General features: G+C 42.7%; 1 protein-coding gene across 2 annotated transcripts in view; it reads right to left on the bottom strand.

Annotated features, from left to right (window-relative positions):
* Window positions 1-416: 416 nt before the first annotated feature.
* Window positions 417-22,652, bottom strand: part of RNF145 (ring finger protein 145) — a 46,941-nt gene continuing 24,705 nt past the window's right edge. For both annotated transcript variants that reach the window (XM_082291346.1, XM_082291347.1), the window contains exons 4-11: window positions 19,979-20,070; window positions 14,887-15,122; window positions 11,230-11,405; window positions 7,546-7,686; window positions 6,301-6,483; window positions 4,540-4,687; window positions 3,501-3,857; window positions 417-1,995 (exon numbers count right to left, since the gene is read on the bottom strand). In XM_082291346.1, coding sequence (XP_082147472.1) covers window positions 1,567-1,995; window positions 3,501-3,857; window positions 4,540-4,687; window positions 6,301-6,483; window positions 7,546-7,686; window positions 11,230-11,405; window positions 14,887-15,122; window positions 19,979-20,070 — 1,762 coding nt within the window. In that variant the 3' untranslated portion in view covers window positions 417-1,566. The remainder of the gene's footprint in view (window positions 1,996-3,500; window positions 3,858-4,539; window positions 4,688-6,300; window positions 6,484-7,545; window positions 7,687-11,229; window positions 11,406-14,886; window positions 15,123-19,978; window positions 20,071-22,652) is intronic.

Here is a 22,652-nt window from a genome sequence, read left to right as displayed (position 1 = left end):
TAAATCCAAATTTCTGATTAATAGACAAGAAAACAAAATTGAGATACAGAATCAATGGATGGTGCAACTGATGTTCCCATCCTGTTGGGGGGAAGGAAAGAGATTTGGGGTTTGTTTGGGGATCAGTAGCAGCAGTCGCAGCCTCCAGGAGCAAATGTGCCTTTGTGTTCTGCATAGGCCAAGATCTGGTGGCAAGAACAGGGGAGAGCAGGAGGTGCCACTGGGACACACAGCACTGAAATGGAAATGGGGGAGAACACAGGCACAGGGAGTTTCACTCATCTCCAGGGGGAACAGAGGGCTATTACTATGAAAGAGCCTCTTAACACGTACTTAACTCATGGAATTTCAGTGCAAGAATCACATAACCAGGTGTAAAAATCTTCAAATGTAATTTATTAAGACATTCAGCTATGTCTGTCAGTCTACATCCAAATTTACTACTAAAAATAAAATAGTATCACATTTCACATTAGGAATACCGACTTTGAAAAACACTTGAGTCAAGCCTATCGTATAAATAAGTGACTAATTTCTCTTCATATCAAAATTCACATAAAAAAATTGCCTGCCCCCTACTCCCACCTATTTCCCCACCCCAGTCCCTTGTTCTACTTGAAGCCATGATGAATGTAAAAATTTAAGTATGGACATGTCCTTGTCAAAGAAAAAAAGGTGCAAACCTATTAACAGCTTTTAAAAGTGGCATTTGCGGAGTCTGATCATACACGATAATGTACTCATTCCCAAAGTGCAAATATCGCCAGAGTTTAATACTGTTTTAATTCAGCTGCAAGGGTTAAACATTACACAGCACAGTCCTGCAAGGCCTCTATCCGTGCCCTAAAACTCATCCCACTTTCCTCCTGCAGAGGTCCAAGTGTTCATGAGAGCTTTAGTTTACTTCATGCAGCCCACACTGTGCCCATTATTAGCAAAAGTTTCATATACATCAAAATATTGACGACTCCGTCATAAAAGTCAAGAGTCACTATAGATTACATGAATTCAAATGCAACTGCCCCAAGAACACCCAAAGCATACACACGACGTATTAAGAGTGCTTCCATCTCCTGGTACAATCACTGCTGTTACATCTTTGATTTTTGCTTACGCACCAATAAAAAATGTCAGCAACCAAAGCTGCCCATCCGTCAGAGAGCGGCAGCTCGCGGCCCCTAACGCCCCTCAGGACCCCGGGACATGGCTCTATGCAACTCCTCTCTCTGACCAAAACCTAGCCAGCCTCCTGTCCCTCTGGCCACAACCTCTCACAGACCTCTCGCTCCTCTCAGCCCTCGCCTACATCTTGAAAACACTCTTTTACTGCTATTTATTCCCAGACATCCTTCCTATGCCCACAGTTCAGAGAGCTTCTGGAGTCATTTCTACTACATCTCACTGGAGTTACCACTACCAAGCAGCCCATAAAAATCAGCATGGGAGATTACATTTTGACCAGCATTAATAGCTACACTTCTTTCACAGCTGTGGAAGGATTGGTTTTCTTCTGAGTCGAACGTGGATCTCTGAAATGTGTTTGTTCCCGCATCATCCTCTGTAGCCTCAGAGCTGGACACAAACCCTCAGATCCCGAGCAGGGCACCCCTCTGGGGCTCCAATGAGTTCTGCAGCACAGGCTGCTCCCTGGCTGGCCTCACAGGGGCTCATGTCACTGTCCATGCTGTGAGACCCCCCCGGGTGGGCAGAGGCCTCGGGGCTGTCGTGTCCATCGTGGCCCCTGCTCGGGCTGGCCTTCACACTCGGCCTGTGGTCACATTCAGCACCAGGCTCAGCTGCATCTCCAGGCCTGGTGTTTTGCTCTGCACTAGGATTTGGCTGCTGCACTGGCTCAGGTCCCAGTCCTGGGAGCTGTGAAGGGCTCTTCAGTTGGCAGTGACACAGAGGGCAGGTTTCTTGCACGTACAGCCATTTCTTAAGACAACCCGCATGAAAAAAATGGCTACATGGTGTGATTACAGCAGTTTTCATATCCTGAAAGACACACACAAAAAAAAAAGGAAAGGTATTATTATTTGTAACCCCATTCCTCTCCTTTCACCTCGCACATCTAATGGGTTCACCAGGCATGGAAGAGACAGAAGCAGTCCACAGGCAAGGAAGAGAATGTTCCTTCCTTCACATCCACAATGTTTCATATGAGGGGCAGCTGAGGGGGATGGGAAAGGGGCTCAGCCTGGAGAAAAGGAGGTTCAGGGGGGACCTTCTGGCTCTCCACAACTCCCTGAACAGGAGGGGGCAGCCGGGGGCGGCTGAGTCTCTTCTCCCAAGGAACAAGCGACAGGACAAGAGGAAATGGCCTCAAGCTGTGGCAGGGAGGTTTGTCTTGGGTATCAGTAAGAATTTCTTCACAGAAAAGGTTGTCAGGCATTGGAAGGGAGGTGGTGGAGTCACCATCCCTGGAGGTGTCCAAGGAAGGCCTGGATGTGGCACTCAGTGCCATGGGGATCAGCCACTGGTTGGACTCTATCTTGGAGGTCTTTTCCAACCTTAATGATTCTCTGATCCACACACAATTCAAATACAGGCCAGGTGTTGCTTTCTTTATTACAGGCATTAAAAATGAGGCAAAACCCCTTTGTCTGTAAGATATTATTAAACATGACCTTTTGCAGGATGAGAATCACAGAACTGGTTGGCTCAAGAAACAACTGTGCAAGTCAAAACAGCATAATGACAGATACAACATGGAACACCACCAGAAATGAAGTGACACCGTGAACTCTGCCACATAATACTAGTCTGGTGTTTTGAACACTGTCATTCAATCTGGCAGTTTTACTCTTTAAAGAATTTGCATCAAGTTTGGAGCCAATCCAATCCCACTCTTAACTGCACACTACTAATCTTAGAGTGATTCTTTCACTGTCACACATAACTACATTTCTGTTCAAGAGTAAGAGACTTTGGAGCTAGAAGTGTGACAAAGATATTATTTTCAGCATTAATATCTAAGGTCCTTACATCTGCTGGCTTATGTTAGCAAGACCCTTAACCTTTTGATAATTAGGTTTCTGCTACAAAAATGACACTGCACATGAAGTAGCAGTGTCTGTAGAGACTGAGCTGCTTCTACAGAATAATAACAAATCAGCTACAGAGAACATGTTGTCTTTCACTAACAAAATCCTCCAGTAATGAAGAAAGGGCACATTTGCTGCTAGTACTGAGACCAGCTCAACCCAAACACGAGAGGTGTCCAAGCAGCTTAAGGACAGAGTTTGCTGTGTAACTGGAGAGAAAAAAAAAAAAAAAAAAAGGCAGTTTAAGCACATCCAAGCCCTTCATTCCTAAGAACTGTCTGGGTGACAGCACTCCAAATCAGTTTGCACAAAGCAGAAAACTGGGTAATTCCAGTAACTCACTGAGCACGGTATTATTCATTACATAATTCAAGTCACTTATTTTACTAGCTGAAGACTGAACTCAGTCTGGGGGTACTTCAACTCAAGCCAATCCTTCAACCCTCCCATTCCTACCTGGTAGCAGATGGCACAGATGTCATTGTGCTGCTCCAGCTGCTCCTTCGTGGCCACGGGCAGAGATTTTATCTTATTCACAGCGTCTCTGCGAAGGAGGAAACTCTTCCAGCCCAGCTGGGCCCGCAGCCACACGTTGTAGTAGGAGTGGATGAAGATGATGACGGAGCCCATGACAGTCCACTCTCCAAAGATGGTTTCTGAGACGCCATAGGCCACCACGCACAGAGCCACCAGGAACTCCAGCAGCCGGTACGTGCCGTTCACGTAATAGATCACATCATCCATGTTTTCCACTGGCTCTTTTCTGAACTCCTCCACCATGAACAGAACGTAAATGAAGAGTGTCCCAAGCACCTGTAACACAGTGCAAGACCATGAGCTCAGCTTCCAGTTCTGAACTGGAGCTTGAGTCACCCAATGCCGGCCATCGAGCTCTGCCCACACAACGCTCCCAAACTGGACAGAGGGCAAGCCCCAAAGCAGTAAAATTGTTGCTGAACTTCAAGACAAATAAAAATTGCTCTTTCTTGCAAAGCATTTAAGCTTGTTCCCAAATACTTCCCTTTCTGCACCTTCCTGAGCTGAGTTGATTAAACAAGAGTGCTGAGCATTATAAGGGGCAATTTAAGAAATTTAGTAATAAAAAGCCCAAGTAATAACAAATACTTATAGTATAAAACATTTCCTCTACTTACACTACTGTGTTTTGAACATCAAATTGCTTTCAAAGGGTTATAGCTAAGTAATGGCACATAAATGAGTACTCTGGGAAAAAACCTTTTTACTATGATAGTTACACCCTCAAAAGCCTTATAAAGCCTTGGCTTTATAATTTGAAATAGACTTCCACTCACCTCTGTTCTCAGCCCACCCAGGAGCTCTTTAGCCTCAGATACAGGACAAAGAAAGAGATTTTTTTATCACCCCTTGTAATTCTGCCCTTCTCTCATCCCTGTCCTTTTCTCATCATGTATTTTCCCCCTCAGAGTAACAGAATCACAGTTAATGCAGGGCTTCACAGGGCTGATGTCCTTACCTGAAGAGAGGTTAGAATACTGCTGGAGATAATGATCAACAGCCAGAAATCCATGTGGAAAAACTGACAAATCATGTAGGCCATGTACGCGGGGAACACGAGTAAGAACAGACAGAGGCTGACTGCTCGGAAGTGCTTCCACAGACTCCTGCAAAACAACACAATAGGTTTTTATTTTTCAAGTCAGATTTGAGTGTCAGAATAAGAATAGAATGACTGCTGGATGTAGGTACATTAGATGCTTGCTCAAGGCTTTAGCTTGTTGAAAGGAGTTTCTATTTTACTTGGGCACAGTCTCATTCCCAGCTTGCACGCATGCCTACAACTGTGGAAAGCTCCCTCTCATCTCACCTTTGCTGTTTCCAATAGAAAGACAAAAATTATGGGCAAAATAAGTACTTGAGATACTGATTGTTACAGACAGAAGTCCACTAAAATAAATTATTAAATGTGTAACTGTTTGGACACTTTTCTAACCAAACAGAGGTCTCCAAATTAAATAATTCTTGCAACTCTTCTTCATCTTCAGCTAATATATGTGGGGCAAAGCTACTTCCTTTCATCACCAGATTTAACCCTGCTGCCTTTACAAGAATATTCCCCAATTCAGAGATCACAAAAGAAGAAATGCAGCAGGACTTGAACATTTATCTCTGCCAGTCCCTACTCTGCTCCTATCATCTACTTCTTCCTAATCTCCTCCCCAACTTAAACACACCATCAATCTTTTCACAGCCACCCATTTGTGAAGGCTTTCAGAATATCTCCAGTAATTTACTATACTACCTCTACTTGCTCCTCAGGTTGTATTTTAACCTCACTTAGCACTGGAAATGAGGTACAGAAAAAGTCAAAGTATTTGGGGGCACAGGACAGCAGCACAAACTGATTAATTCAGTACAGGCTGAAGAAACATCAGAATGACTCTGAGGTCTGCAGTTCTGTGTCTGTGGGTGAGAGGGAGGGAGAGCTGAAATGGAATTTACCCTGTTTCTCAGTGATTTGGAAGTGCCTGGGAGATTTGGCAGAAGGTTAAAACTCACTGTCACCACAGTCTGCTTGTTTAAGCTGGGCAGATGCTCCTATCCTGGCTCTACTCCTTTTCCCTTTGTTTCCATCTTGGAAGTTAACTTGCTGCAGGCAGAACACACTGGCTACAAGTAGCCTCTAAGCTAAACAAACTCTACACATAAACAAACCTTCACTGTTCATTTCTTCACTCACAGGTTACAGAAAGGGAAAAGACAAACGCAACTGACAAAGATAAAAACAGATTAATACAAGAACACCACATACCACCAATACAGCTCTTCAAAACACAAATGAAACTGAACAATCCCACACAATGGGATTGTGGGACACTAAGGCAAACCTTTCACCTCTTATTTTGTGCCAGTAAACCGTATCATTTTGGGATCACAGCCTCACCAAAAAAATAGGTTTCACAATATCTAACACAAGGTCACTCCTAGAAACTTCCCACCCTCAGTAGCTGTGCTTTAGAGGGAAACTCACCCAGCTGCAGAGGAGGTTAAGAAAAAACATTCTGCAAATCCACACAATGGAGTGTGGGTGGGGACAGCATAGTCCTGGATTTGCTTAACTGGAACCACAAAACTAGAGAACTTTGACTAGAAAAGAAATCTGCATACAGAAAAAAAACAAGGCAACTTTACAAGCCACTAAAAGCCATCAATTACTAGTTTATCACCTCCTAAAAGAGCATTGAGTAACTTTCAGTTTAGGAAACCAGTCTCTTACTTGTCCCTTGAGGCTCCCAATGCCAAGACAATGGGATCAGCAATTTCCAGCATGGACTGAAGGATGGATGCCACCACAATGAAAAGAATAATACTGAGCAGGAACGCCCGATGCACAACTTGGAGCTCAATCAAACCTGTCTGCACAGCCAGGATCAGGAGCGTGACTCCTTCAGTCATCCCCCTGCAGATCAACACAGTCAAAAAAACCAATCACATCTCTGTGTCAATGCTGGTTCATCTAGAAACACCAGGAAATAAGCTGTCTGCTTCTGTCACAACCTTTCACATGTCACTGGTTTTAGGTTTCACTGTTGTCTCTGTAAGGCTTTAACCAGGGAGGGATGTTTTCAGAAATGCTGAAGTGCTGGGCTTAGGAACCAGCAGATTTTGCTCCTGACAAGCAGCACTTGGGCTACATCCAGCTCACACACCACCCAGCACAAAGCATTTTAAGGACCCAGTTTAGGCAAATCACCAATTTTGCCATTTTTCAGTTTATTCCCCCTGTACCTACACCACATACAGCTGTCCACTTCTTTCTGTCTTGGAACCTCAGAGTGACTTCAGTCCCACTGAGGATCACCATTCAGAGCACAACTATTTGATGAAGTACACACTTCACCAAAAGATGTTTTTACATAGACTACTCTTAGGCAGCCCCAATGTATTTATTCCCTTTTTGCCTCCACATCTTGGAATCCAAAATGTAAAACATTCTTTTGCAAATGGTCTCAACTCTCTATAGAGTTACGGGCTGGAGTCACAGGAAAGGCAGTGTCAGGATCCCAATTTCATGTCAGACAAGTTGGGACAAGCCTGAGAAAAGGCATTATGGCTACTTCCCATAACAATTTACAAGCAATCCATACTTCCAAATCCATCCAAAAATGCTATGTTTTAAACCTCACAGATTAGTAATGTTTCATACATGATTAGAAGGGAGATGAGGAAATGAAAATATGAATTGTTTATATTATGCAATCATGTGAAAATTTTTCAGTGACTCATGAAAATAAAAGCAATTGTAAATCCCAAGTAACAGCCCTGAATTTGTGCAGAAATGAACCATCTACCAAGGAGTCTGTGACAAGTATTTTCACCTCAAATCTTCTCAATACACACACAGACTGGCATACAAAAAGCCTGTCAAAAGTCAAAAAACTGCAATGCCACCCCTATATTTTCATATAAATCCCCTTTTTATCTGTTTCTTTTCAGACCCTAGGCACAACAAGGCACTTACCTGTTCATAGCAGGATCGTTCATGAACGCTCGGTAACCCTGCAAGTAAAACTTGCAGAGAGTCAGAACTCCCAAAGCAACAAAAGAGACGGTGAAGACCAATCCCAGCAGTGAGTAAGGAGTGCTACAGCATTCGGCAATACTGGCAGGAGAGAGAGGAAAAGAAACACAGAGAAAAGGTTGATCAGTTAAAAGCAATGTGATGGGCTCTCCGCTTGTGCTGTTAGCTGTGCAAGTTGGTTTGAAAGCAAAGTCGGACTGGTTTAATGAAAATATTGAAGTTCCACACCGCCATTAAGTCCTCCAATAAAATAAAAAGATGAGATGGATTTTATTACTTTTTTCCAAGAGGAAAGTTCACAGAGCTCCCCCTTGGAGCCAGGGCTGTGCTGTGACATCCCTGCAGTGCCCTCGGCGCTGGGCCACGTGGTGGCACTGTCCTGCTGCCGCTGGGGCTCGGAGCCACAGGCGAGCCCAGAGCCTCCACGCACTGAAGTCACCCACTGGAATTTCACCCAGCACCTCAAACATCCAGTTAAAGGAGATGGATTCACTAAGGCATGTTCCCCTCCTATCCATAATAATGCACACCAACATCAGACTGATAAAGCCTGTTGGGAGACTGGGGCTTTTTGTCAGCATCTCCATCAGGGTCAGGTGGGCATCGCCTGTCTTTGGAACGGCTGAGCCTGAAGCAGCAGAATAAGACAGCAAAGGATCCCTTTCAGCAGGTTTCTTCCTCTCTTTCTACAGCAGTGAAGTCCCAGAGATTGAGACCCCAGACTTCATTTGACAGCTGCATCACCCTCGTTCAGGCTGCTCTTCTAGTGGTCCTAGCACTGTGATATTTGGAGAAGCCCAAGCCCCAGAATGTGCTTCAGGTTCTGAAACACAGCACTGTCAATGCCAGGTAAAGAACCAGCTGTCAGCCACGCACTACACATCTGGAAATATTCATATGCATAACCCAAAGTAATACACTGACACATTCACTTAAAAAAAAAAAAAATCTTCATTTGTTCCTCAGGACAGTAGTCTTGAGAGAGAAATTGCCATGGTCAAAACCATGTCCTGCTAATTAACTGAGTGATGAGTGAAGCAGTCCAGTGCTCTGACAAAAGTTTCGAGGAAGCACATGCTTCAAAAATAAACAATGCTCATCCAAGAGACATTTACTTTGTCTCTTTTAGTGACTACTTAAACCTGAAATAGCCTTTGAAAGCAATTCACAGCAGAAAATGTTGATGTGTTTACACATACTATTTACAGTACTTCTGGTAAGCCTTCAAATTCTGCCCGTTCACCAAGCCAGGGAAAATACTTCTGGATGTTCCTGGTAATCAAGATAGTGAGAAGCACAGTACTTAAAGCAGTTATTTATGTATGATATTTGAGGAACTCTTAAGTTTTTCTTCAAAATAAATTATCAGAAATCAAGAATCCTGGTTTTTCTGCTTTTTTTTGTCAGAGTAATGTTAGGACTCTTCTTAAACTTGATCTACTGTGCAGGAGTCCCAGAGGAGCTCATGAGCTCAAGAGATGCCTGGGGAGCTTTATGATGTTTATGTGTCAAGCACAAGTTTATAAATTCTCCCAAAGAGCTGAACTCCTCATGGCTTCTCAAAAATCACAGCAGTTACAAACCCATGAAAAAGATTTTGAGAGGAACAACAAGAAAAATGAAAGGCACAGAATAGTTTTAAACAGCAAATATCAAACGAGAGCTTCCCAGTCTGGGAAGAACAGACTTAGGCTACTCTCAGTTTTAAAGAAAACTTGATTTCCCTGTCTCCCCTCCCTGAGGGGCACTGAATGAAACTATATTGATTCAAGCAATCAAAATGGATTTTTCATTATAAAGAGGCTGAGCTGTGAAAACTCCTTGCCTCAGGATCTTCCAAATGGAAGAAGTGTACTTGAGTTTGAGGGCAGAAAGCACAAACTGATGGAAGAGTTTTTTGAGGGTTACTGAAATACTCATTAGCTACATCCAGCTAATGCAGCCTGACAGAAGAAGTTGGCTATGGGATTGGATGAGTCCTAGGAAGCATCCTGTTTGTCATACAATGGGTGGGTGTCCTTCCAGGAACCCACCTGCAGCCACTGCTGGGAACTGGATCCCAGGCTCCATCAGGATTTGGTCTGACCCAGCACAGCCACTCTGACCTTCTCATGGAAGTTGTGTACACCCCAATTGCCCCCACCTGAACTCCAGACTCACTGTTTTAAGCAATCATTCACTTAAAGGGCACAGATGCAGAATTCACTCACTTTCATGGAAGAGCACATTTTTTCTTCCACTTTGTTGAACAGCAAGCACTATGTTATTACCTGACCTGACAAGGTACTTCAGCTCTCTCCTAGGGGTCAGAGGCTGTTAGTGGTACCATTAGAGTTTGTGTTTCTAAGATGAATCACTGCTTTGTCCCTGTTTTGCCACAAACAGGAGAAGTATAGCAATTTGGTGTAGGAATAAACTCAACTTCAAGGAAAAGGGCTGCTTCTCCCACCTCTTCTAAGTGCAGTACTCTACTGTAACAAAACTAAAATTGCAAAAGAAATGAACAGGAAGAAAAATTTCAGACCCCAGTGGTTTAGTTAACAAGCAGGTAACACAGCCAGTGCTTCTGTATAATGCAGGGTGACACCATAAGCAATTTTAATACTATATGCAGTAAAAATCCTTTTCATAGCTCCTTAATGATAATTAATTTTGACAGCTTACACAGTGGCACCATACACACAGCAAAGCAAGAAGAAGCCCAGCAACTGGAAAGTCTGATTGGAAAACTGTAGTGATGAAGAAGTTACTAATCAAACAGCAGAACTAATGATCCCTAAGGACTCTGTCATGTGCTAGCTGGCTGTGTTTAGACAACCATTACCCCTCTTTTCCCCATCCCACTATGGTACTCTACCTAATCTGCCTAACCCAGCTTCTGCAGCACCCCCAGCTCCTCTCTGCCCTGCATTCCTGCTCCCCTTTTATGTACAAACAGCTGAAAAAGGCACGTATGTTCCAGCCAGGAGAATCCCTCAAATGCTGCCTTTCAGTAACAGCACTAACACAGACCTCTATCCTTTTACCTTACAACCTTTGAACTTTATAAAACTTTGTGGTCTATACAACTTTATATGTTTTAGAAAGCTTTTACAAATCTGGTTTCTTTCTGGTCTTTACATCTCTACCACATTAACCACGTGGGTTAAAAAGTTGCTTTGGGAGTTGGCTGCTTTGGCTTCTTGGGTAAACTCAAGAATGTGTCCCACACCAAACTGATGAAGCAAGATATCCAAGGCTCAGAAAGCAACATAATCATGAATAAGATATCAGTTGGACTGAACTTCAGCTGAAGTGTCTCATACAAACCCGATATTTATCCTGAAAACAACTTCTGGACCAAAGCTCTAATTATGGCTACTCCTTCCTCAGAGGAATATGTTGCTTTCTTTGTGAGCTCTCCCACAGTTCTATTAATGTTGTCTGCTCTGAATGGGATCCATGCCTTTGTAGGACAAGCTTAACAGGGTTTATATGCATGGTCCCTGCAATAAGGACAAGTATTTGTTTGGTATCCAAGTGCAATAAAGCCAATATACACATCTGATCTCTAAAAGTGCACAGATACTAATTTCAGAAGACAGTTCCAACAGAAAACCAACTATCTGCAGGCTCCTGAATTACCTGGTCAAGAAGAGGAAGAGAAGCCTCTCTCTGGAGGCAGGCTGGTCCCGTGTACTGAAATAGGAATAGATCTGAAGAGCAAATAAGACGAGCCAAAACACCATGAAAAGCACTGGGACCACCAGCTGGTTCCACAGAGACATTCCCAGTGCCAGGAGCCCGTACACCTCCACCACCTGGGAAGACACAAAAAGGCAATTTGTTATTGAGTCACATCACCTGGGGTTTGATAACAAAAGGAAAGTCACCAAAACAGTCACAAGGAAGCCAAGGATAATCCACATGACATCAGCCATCCCACAGGAAGAGAGGATGTACATCAAACTACTTTGACAAAGGCAGAGCTCAGGTTCAGCAGTGAGTCTGTCTGGCAGCAGGGGGTAGTGCCTGACTCCAGCAGCACTCTCAGACCAGCTCAATGTCCCTTCCTACAAACACCTGGCTTGGAGCTGCTCCCTGCAGCCCACTCACAGCCAGAGGGGTGAGGACACGTGGCTCTAGGTCATGCCAACCCCCTCAGACCCTCTTCACCCAGTTGAAGTCACACTTACGTTGTTTTCTCTATAGCTACTGCCGAGCCACTGCACACATTAGAACACTGAAATGAGTCACCGTTAAAAAAAAAGTAGTAAATCTACTTTGCTGACCTGTTTCTAAGGAAAATCTTAATACCTCACACATTTTATGCTTAAGTACCTCAAAAGGATCACATACCTAATCCACCAAGTGTTTTGAAATTCATGCTTAAGACTTTTATTGGAAGACTCTGAAGCTCGAAGTACTTCTTTTGTATTGCAAAGACTAAGTTAATCATTTCCAAGAAGCTGCAACTTCATATAGCTGGACTTAGGTCAAAAGAAAACCACTCATAACTACTAATTCCTCATCACCTGCTTCCCACAATGATACAGAAGCCATCATGGCAAGGAAATCTTAGCAAATGCTAAAAAAGCTGACAAGCATGAGGGATATGACACTCACAGGACCTGCTGCAGTACCGGGGCTGATGGACAAGCAATATGCTGCTGGCAGGGACACAGTGCCAAGCTCCTGCTTTGCTCACAGACTTGTCAAGGAGGTGCACCTGCCCTCAGGAGACTCCCCTGGCCTGGGACCAAAGCAGGCAATCCTGTGCAGCTCCTGGCAGAGTGCTCCACCACATCGGGAAAGGGTCATGGTACGCTCATAATGTAGATTCATAACCGTGAGGTATTTCTGGCATCTTCTGCTGCAAACAGGTAGCCAAGGTTCTGAGCCTGCTTTTAAATTATACCATTGGGCACAGTCTAACATACACACAGACATGAAAAGCTGCCATGGTCCACCTGTTAGAGGTCTCAGGAAACACTCCTGGTGTTTAACATCCCAATATTCACTAGGTTTTGACACTGATATCAAACCCACAGTCAAATCCAGCCTGAAACAGCAGTAAACTCACAAACACCAGGACAACACTGAAAACCAACAACTGCTCAGAATTATAGCAATGGAAACAGAAGCAGGAAAATATTCCAGCTGGAAAGGCAATCTCCTCCTCTGGAATACCCATCTAGGCTTGATTTGTAGCAGAGTTGCAACCACTTACATGAACACACCATGAGCCAATGTTTTTTCTGCTGTTTCAGGAATACAAGCACAGAGCAGCAAGTTCCTAAAATACAAAAATCCTGGGGTTTGCCAGTACAATGTGAAAACCACTCACAACTATTCATTGCAACTCTATTACATGCATTTAGAAAAGCAGCATCCAACACTCTTATACAGCCAGTGCCGCATTACAAATTTTCTGCCATTTTTTCTGTATTCCCAAGGGAAAAAACCTTTATGCCCTCTGTATAAAAAGCCAGGAAAAAGAGTATGATCAGTGTCCAAAGGCCAGGAATACAAGGAATACTTCCTCATGATTACTGTAATACAGCCTGGCATGGAAAGATTTGAAATACTGGACGGAGCAGGGAGGAGACAAGCAGCTCTAAAGATGAGGAGGAGAGTTGGTTAACAGCAATATTTAGAACTCAATTCTGACAAACAAAAAATGAGCAAGAAAAAACTATTTTTTCCCCTAAACCTGGAATGTATTTGCAATTAAAACATTTGTAAGATGGTGAAGTTGTTTAAACCTAAGTGTCTAATATAAAACAGATACGGGTCTCCAATCCACATCTAATCTGAATTTGACTTCAGAGAGCCAAACTGTGCATCCCTTCATGCACATGGAACGTGGAAGTGCTACTTCCAGCCTTTTGCAAAGCTTTTGAGCTGTACTGACATGCAACTGTTTTACCCCAAATGTACCACTCATGCACAGTAAGCATGACATTTCTATTCTCACTGGAAAACAGGATATTGAAGCTTTGCCAGTTAGCTCCTAAATTAGTTTTTAATTGTCAAATCTACAAGCCAGGGGAAGTTTTGATTGGACTTTAGGAAAAAATTCTTCACTGAGAGGGTGGTCTGGCATTGGAAGAGGCTGCCCAGGGCAGTGGTGGAGTCACCATCCTTGGAGGGATTTAAAAGATATATAGATGTGGCACTAAGGGGTCATGTTTTAGTGGCTGGACTTGACGATCTCAGAGTTCTTTTCCAACCTAAACAAATCTATGATTCCATGGATGGGGTCAGACCATGCTAGGTGCTGTACAAACACAGAAGGATAATCCTGCTCTAAAGACCAACTACATACAAAATAAATAACCAGACACCAATGATCAACATGACAGGCTGAGACCTTGGCACAGGAGACACCTCCTGCTGCCAAGTTTTTGTTTGTCTATGACAGATATGACAGCAAACAAGAGCTTTAAAGAAGGTTTTTAAAGAGCTTAGCAAGTTAGTTTTCAGACTGCTTCTGGACTGAAGAGCAGAAGGCAAAAAAAACCCCAGCGGCTTGGTTTGAAAAAAAATCCAGCCAGTGGCAAGAGCTAAAACAGTGGTTCCATCAAAAGCCAAGCAAGAATCAATCTTTTTATAGTGAAATATAGAAGGATGCTTGTACATATATATTTTATATAAAAAACCAGGAGATGTGATGTTTCTGTACCACTGAGAAAGTATCTTTTCAACTAAACATAGATCAGATTAAGAAAAAGGACACATCAGATCAGTCTTCTTGTTTGAGGTCTCAGTAATGTTGCTCTCTAAAGAAAATACCACAGACTTTTCAAACCACTGTGCAAGTTACAAATCACTAAGTCAGTGATTATTACAGTCAAAATCAGCTTCAGTATCACTCCCAATTTAACACTTCTGTAATTTACAAACACTTTCATACAGAAGGCATTACTTGAAACGAAACAACTACTACAATGAATGAACAAGGATTACCTTCCTCACTCAGTAAGGCTGCAAATAAATTCCATTCTGACACAATCTTGTCTTTTAGCCTGGATTTGGGAAAGAGTAAGCAAAGTCCAAGCAAAGTGGACATGCTCAGCTGGCCAGCAGCATAATTCAGGCTCATGTCTTAACTGCTCACCCATCCAAAGCTATCATAAATTACACAAAGAAGATGCTATGGATAGGAGCTCATTTGGTTGGCTAAGAAAGGATGAGTTAACACACAAACACAGGTGCACAGAAGACAGCTAAAGTGGTTTTTTTTACTTCTTTCCTGCACAAAAGGCTCAGAAAACAGAATTGCTACCTTCACCGTCTTACCTGGACAAGCTCTCTGTACGCAGATTTCGCCAAGTTATAGGGCACCAGCAGATTTGACGCCAGGAAGTAGAGAACTTCCAAGCCGGTGAAAATCATGGCGAATTTGTTGATGATGACGATGGTCTCGAGCGGGACGAGGCAGAGCCGTGCCAGCAGAGGGAGCATGTGCGCGGAGAACAGCCAGATCTGCTTGGTCTTCATGACGCAGGAGCAGAGCGTGCACACCACCAGCTGCCCTGGAAACGCGACACAGCAGTTCAGAATCAAGCTGATTATCCCCTTCAGGAAAAAGCGTATTTTAATACGTTATCTTTCCAGAACACCGTTATCAACATCCAGCATATTATGACGGTTCTAACTAGGACATCTCTGTTACGAAACCAGGCTCCTCTCCGTGTCTTTTGCTGGGTCACTAAAGTTACCCTTTCCACAGTGCGCACAGTGAATGCTTTCACTTCCCAGATTAGTGAGCTGTAAACCCAAAACACGTGCAGAATCAGATTAATAAAGCCCCGGGAATAAATCATACAGAGGATAACCCAACAAGCCAGCCCTCTTTTTCCTCACGACCCCCAGCTCAGCTGAAATCCCATCAGTATCTGTACACACAGCAGCTTTTCTGAAGCCCAGCTACACTATTTCATCCTGACCTACACAAAAAAGCAACCAGAGGTCTCAAAAGGCCTTTAAAGCAACAATATTTACACTGTCAAGAGGAATTACTGGCCAAGAACAGCAACAGGAGAACAGCCAGGTCAGCAGCTGAGACTTCAATAATTTCATAACGCCCTGAGGCAGTTGCTCAGAATGATCACTGAAGCTTGCAAGTGACAGATAATTAACAACTAAATTCTCTTTAATAGCTGGTAGGGACACAAGCATGAGCAGGTCTCCCACACACACCCACAGATTTGGAGGGTGGTATTTCTAAAGCACTAAGACCACTCCAGTGTAACTGCTCCCATCAGAGACACTGAAGTTGAACCCCTGATCCCAGAGGAAACTGAATGGGGCAAAATGCACATTGCCTGAGTAAGAACAATCCTCAGTCATCATTTTGCAGTAAGGAAGGAATTCATGGCATATTATTTGAAAACAGACCCTTGTTCATCATCTATGTTAATTTATATCTGACCACCACAATACGTGGTATTAAATTCAAGTGCTAATGCCCTGTTTCGGAACCACCTCCACACTGCTTGCACTTTGTAACTCTCCCCAAAACCAGGATCAGGCCTTAGGAGAACAGAGGAACCAGAGCAAGGCCAGGAACATCTCTAGGTCAGCACAAACTCCATGTGCTCACATAAGCTCACTGACCTTGTAAGCCCTTCTGGATGGGCTGGGGAGGGAAGCTGCAAGAGGAGAAACAGCAGTACCAGGATTTTGCTTTCATTCTGCCAAGCTTCCCTACCTAGGGAAGGACTTCTGCTTTCAAAATAACTGCAACTGAGCTGAAAGCGATCTCTAATCTCTACTACTTAAGCATACAAAGTTCTCCCTCCTTCACGCTGTCCCCTTTCAAGTTAAATTCCTACTGTCAATCTGATAGATGTATTTCTGAATTAGCAGATGTCTGCAGAACAAGCACCCTTGCTCTCAGCAAGACACTATCAGCATACTGGGTCTTCTGAGCCTCAGAGAAAGTTACTCTACTCATCTCTTTAGACGTTCAGCAGACTCCAGCTCTGAAGCATTCTCCCTCTGCTTTGTTGTTCTCTGCCCACACGCAAGTTGCTACAACCCTATTTAAGACACCACCAGCACACTGCTGTGCTGTCATATTCAGGAGCCTGGCAGGCAGCTTGCGAGGATTTCTGCAACTCATGGTAACTAAGGCAACTCAGCTTCACACACAAAGGGACACAAACACCAGCATCCAATGTGTTCTTCAGCATTTAATAAGAGTGTCGTCAACTGAAATCAAGTACTGCGACAGCATCACATTAAACAATCCAGTGCTCTCTGGGATGACTCTGGAGCTCTCTGGTCACAAATTAGAGCCTCTATGAGTTCAATCTCAGTAAACAGCAGAACCTGCTTTCCTCCAACAGCCACATGTGGAGTATGCTGCTCATCCCTGCTCAACTCTGGCCCTCCCACCCTTTTAACTTAAACAGTGATCCAAAGTTACTTGTCACGGGAAGAATTGTAAACACCATCAAAGGAAATACATGGAGCACTTTCTCTGGAGGCTCCAATCTCCTCCCTGAAATGTGCACTTTGTCATTTCTCAACCCCTGCAGGAAAGGCATGAATATCTACAATGGAGCTTTGAGTGATGGTGTTTCCCAGTCTAAACTGGGGTAGCAGCACCTTAGTTCAGGACAGCCAATCTCTCTCTGCAGTAAACCACAATTTATCTCAGGTGGGGCTGTACAGCGTCAGTCATCAACATCACACAGCAGGATAGCCAGAGAAAGTAGCCTGCAGCTCATATCAAATCATAGATTTTAACACTCTAGCTATCTGCTAAGACTATCAAATCCAGGTGAATGTTTGCACCCTGTAAACTGAAATGCTGTGGCCTGAAAACCGACAGACACAGCTAAAGAAAGCAACAGCTGAAACACGCCTGGAACACTCCAACCAGGTTCCTCTGCTAGGGAATGAGGCAATAAGGAAGAAATCCATTGTGTGAACTTCCTGCCCATTCTTTTTCCTTCCCGAAACCTCCACAAATACATTGCTGACAGATAGCCAGAGCCTCTCAGCTCATAAGCTAATGGGAAATGTTCAACAAGAAAGCTGACATGGCACAGCCACTGTACAAGCCACTTGAAGTAGCAAAGCATCTTTATTTCATTCACAATTTTAGAAAGCTGATGTTAACAAACTCCCTGGCTACTACATCAGTGACTGTTACTCAGAAACAAGGTATCCTCAAGTTAATACAGAACCCCATTACTGTGCCATAAGAATAAGCAAGTCTTCATGGTAGCATCACTTGAAAAACCACACAGCAGCTTTGGAAAGTTCACAGCTGACATGCTCCCAAAGTGGCTCACTCATCCAAGGGGCCATCTCTAAAGACATTTATTTCTTCCCATCCAGCACTTAGGAACATATTATTATCCCCAGACAACAGACATCAGACTGAGTTAAATGCAGGGGAAGAAACTGTGAGATCCCATTCAGAAAGTATTCATGAACAAAAGCATTAAGAAAGGTTACATTTGTGAACCAACTGATTCTGTACATCATTCTATTAATTCTGAGCAGAACTTTAGGAACCAGAGCTGTACCAGTAGCACCATTATTCCATTCCCTTATGCACCTGCTTTGGAGCCTTTGTCAGCAGTGCTGCAGCACAACACCCTGTCAGAATGTGAGAGAAAAAGATGGAACAAAGCACCTGTACATTCATTTTGCTGTGAAGATGACACCACTCAGTGCTGTGCATTCCTGAGACTCTACCGAATAAACACCCTTGTATACAATAAATCTGAGAAAACATTTCATATTTATACAAAACACTGTCAAGCCTCACAGACCACTTTCACAAGTCTTCCCCAAAGATGACTGCTTGTCATCGAGACCAAAATTACACTTTCAAGTTGGCTTTAAGAGAATAAGGAAAATGAAGAATGGGGATATTAAGTATGTTAACACATACATATTTGCTAGTACAGTCACAAGCACCTATTTCTGAAACACAATTACAAGAAGGGGACACTTTAGTGTACCTGCTACAATCCAAAACTGTACTGGATAAAACCATTATCTTTTTCTCACTTGTTTTTAATCCCTATCAAAACCTGGATGCAGCATGCTGGGTTTGACTGTCAGGTTAGTTTTTAAGTGTTACTGAATGACACAATGCCTCTCGATCCCTTCCTGCCCAGGCCTGCCTGCTGCTTTGTGAAGCTCTCTGAGGGATTCTGCTTTACCATGGAACCCTGCATTGCACCTGGGAGTGATTCACAGGACTAATTACAAACATTTTCTCATAAAAAACACGCCAAAAGCTTTAGTTGTAATTTGGTGTGATTTGACAAGACAGAAAAATAGATCTAGACATCTTGAAGAGAGAAGAAGTGATACCTAAATAATATTTCCTTGAAAATTACTAATGTTACTTCTATTAAAAATATTAAAATCAAAGACAAATGCCACATTTGAAAGTAAGGATGCAAGCAAACAGGAGATGTGTAAATGCTGTCAGACCTAACATACTGTAAACTAGTAAACCCATTTTTATCTGCCAGTAGCAGCTGCAAGCAAGCAGAAAACAACTGAGTTTTGCCAACAGTACATGGCTGACTAAATCTGTCAATAATCTGATGAAAACCATAGACCTTAGTGAAAGGAATTAAGGAAGATTTTTCTTCCAAGCTTGTCTCGGGCTTCATTTTAAAATACACATGGGGTGGGTGGGTGTATTCTAGTATCCTCTCAGGAGAACATATGGTTTGGTGTAGCAACCTCAACACTGAATTTATTCTCTTCCAGTCAGAGTTCAAAGGGTAAGGAAACACTCTGGGAAGTCCAATTCTTTGTGATTTATTTGGGATTTTTAGGTAGGGAAGTCATCTCTGCTATTAATCAAACAACTTAAATGTGTTTGACTTGTTATTCCTTAACTCTTTAATTAAAATATCCTCAGGGCTCTGTAAAAAAATAGTAGCCTGTAGTCCCATGCATACACCCGCCAGTGTATTTCACCAGATTTTGTAAGAGAATTACAGTGTTCAGCTATAAAGCCAATAAAGAATTAATGTGTGCAACACCTGAACTGACAAAAACACTACAAATGCATGTTACTATTGAAATTTCTACAGTACTTTCCACATAAAGGTTATTATAGGCACTCCAGTTGTTCTGAATCAGACTGCAAGTCTGAGAATAACAAAAGCAGAGCATAACAAACAGACCTGGAAAATATTTCAGAGCTGCAAGTATGGAGTATTGGTAAATCAGTGGCACAGAAAAAGCCAGGCAGGATGCAGCTATCCTCCCATGCCTCTTGCATATTAATAAGAATCACAACAAATTAAAGTAATAAAAGAGATTTGAAACCAAGAGGTAAAACATGCACAGGTTTCAATGAAGAGAATTAGAATCTCTCCTCTCAATTATTTAAAGCACTTACCTACTAAAGCAGTCATGAAACGGTTCATAGAGAGAGGCTCCAAGTACATTGGTCCTTCATAGCCTGACTCCAATTCACTCCTCACATAATCCCTAAAAAACACAAACCCACAAACTATTATGACCCATCTGATTCAGACAAGAAGCAATTTATTCATTCCACATATATGTAACTTCAGTGTATGTCATAGCCAATTAAGTAAAATTGCAAAAAGCAGTATTAGCACTACTGTTCCAGCAGCCGCACTGATGGAAGGCTCTAACTGAGGCATGACTTAAGCGAGAGCAGAATTATCTGTAATTAGACTCACTGGCAGAGCTGTAAAAATCCTTTGGGACATCTGAGCTGTTCTTCAGAGCGTGGCCTCAAACTGCTTATTGACAAAGCCTCTTAAGCACCATTCCATTTTTAAGTATCCTTATTAAGTGTTTTTCTTCCTAACAATAATTTCTTTTCCTACCATCAACATGTGAAAAAAAAACTTGAGAGCTTGACAGAGATCTTCCAATTTAATGCTTACAGTATTTTGCACTTAAGAAGTTCTTTGCATTCAATTAAAAAATAGGTATGAAGGAAAAGCAATAGTCATGGACTAGTCAGGAACAGAGTTGCTACATCACCCTTCTGTCCAACACTATTTAAAAGTTTAGTTCTATCCTACCAGATACCCACAAACTGATAAAACACTATTGACAGACACAGTAAGAGAGCCTGGAGACCTGTAATTCCCCTCAGAAAAGGTGGGCTGGGAGGGTGGGCTCTGGCAACCAAAGTGAAAGGTAAGAACCTGCGGACCCTATGAAGTTTTCTGCTGTTGAGGGTCATCCATTGGCTCTGCCCTCGAGTAGGTTAACACATCAACAGAACTCAAATATGAAGCTCACACTAAGAGCAGGTATTTCACACTTTCACAGCAGGAATTCTGCAGCGGCTCCTTAATCCCCTGCCATCAGCCAGCAGGCAATACTCCTGACCTTCCACATGCAGACCCGTGTTTCTGCCATGCCCTGCGACGCTTCCTGTTCCACTCCAGGGCAGCTGCAGCCTCGTTAGGACACCACCAGCTCTGGCATCAGCAGCACAAAAACCCTGTGCTTGTTTCTGGCTGATCCCGTCCAGCCATTCACATCTACCTGCATCACATCCCAGGAACACCAGACACACACACTTGATCTGATCCTGCATGGAGCTCGCAGAGTCTGTTTGCTCAAGGGGCAATTCAGTTATTCTGTGTTTATTTTTATCAGTGAGGCAAACCAAACTTGCTGGGAACAGATGCAGACAAAGCATAGCAAACAGAACCAGAAACCACAGCCAATACAAGAATTGCTCTTTTTATTTCAGTGTAGAAATAGATGCAACTTAGTACTATTGGGACCATTCACTTCTTCCCAGAAATGTGGAAATACACCCTGCTCCTAGGATTAGCTTGCTACCCCAAGCAAAGATATTCCCATTTTCACTTGCAAAAAAATCCCTGGAATTCAAGACATAAATCTGAAAGTACTAAAACAAACACCTCAAAGCCTGTTCTTCATAGCCGACAACGCTGCCTACTCAGAGCAGCTTTTCAAGTGTCATAGTGTATGTGAGGTATGTTGAAATGGGTTCTTTAGACTGCAACTTAAAATTAAAACCACGTTAGGACTGAAAAGATATCTAAAACAACAATTCTAGACAGAAATCTTCCCCTTGTTCTCCAGGTATAGCTAAGCACAAGCGCTTTTTTTCCACCTTCCAAAATCCATAAGGTTGTAATCCTTGGGGCAAAGGGTATTTTTTTTATTTATTTACATCATATGGACCAGCAGAAAGCACTTTCTGAAAGCATCAACAACACAAACAGGATAATCCATCCGTTACAAAAGAGGAAGAAAAAAAATAACAGCACTTGCAAAATGCTGAAGATGGCTTTTTTTCTTAGCAAAATCATGCTCCATCCTCTAATTTTGGGTGAAAACACTGGCTATCCCTAAGCTGCTGGAAGGAAAGCAGTGAAGACATCAAGTTTCTTCTATATTTGTTAGGAAACAGGTTACAAAATCATCCAGGATACCAAGTACAGCAAGATGACCTTACACAATTTAACTAAGAAACACGAACAAAGCTGCACTTACAGTTGCTTCTTCAACACCAAAACGTGCTTGGAGATGACCCAAATTTCTTTGAGCTACATTTCTTGCTGTTGTCTGATTCAGTCATCTGCACAGAGGTCTGCACTTGGCTGAATTCTCTAAGTAACTCTCAATTATAATTGAGTTTTAGGCCCACCAGCTTCAAGAAGCAATGTTTTAAGATCTCCTAAATTTTTTAAACAGTATTTGTATATGATGTCTGAATGAGGAAAGTGAAAGCAATGATTCTCTTATTACCAGTACAAACACAAGGATCTTTTGGCACAGACACCAATCAGAAGATGCCTCGAACAGCTGCAGTGCCATACAAGATGCTGAAAAAAGCAAGTGCCTGCACTCAATTTTGATCAATTAAAGCTGTATTAATCTGCAGCTTTCACATTTGAGGATTGTTCACTTTACTGCAGCAATGTAAGAAAACAAGAATGCCAGAATCATTATTTACTAGTTAATGAAATGACTGAAACTACATTACTTTGGAAAATTAGGATTTAAGGAAAAAAGCTTAGATCAGACTGCCTGCTGCTCATCCTGTAGAT

This window comes from Coloeus monedula (genome assembly GCF_965178545.1).
Source record: "Coloeus monedula genome assembly, chromosome: 15".
Taxonomy (NCBI): domain Eukaryota; kingdom Metazoa; phylum Chordata; class Aves; order Passeriformes; family Corvidae; genus Coloeus; species Coloeus monedula.
This window is presented reverse-complemented; position numbering and strand designations above follow the sequence as displayed.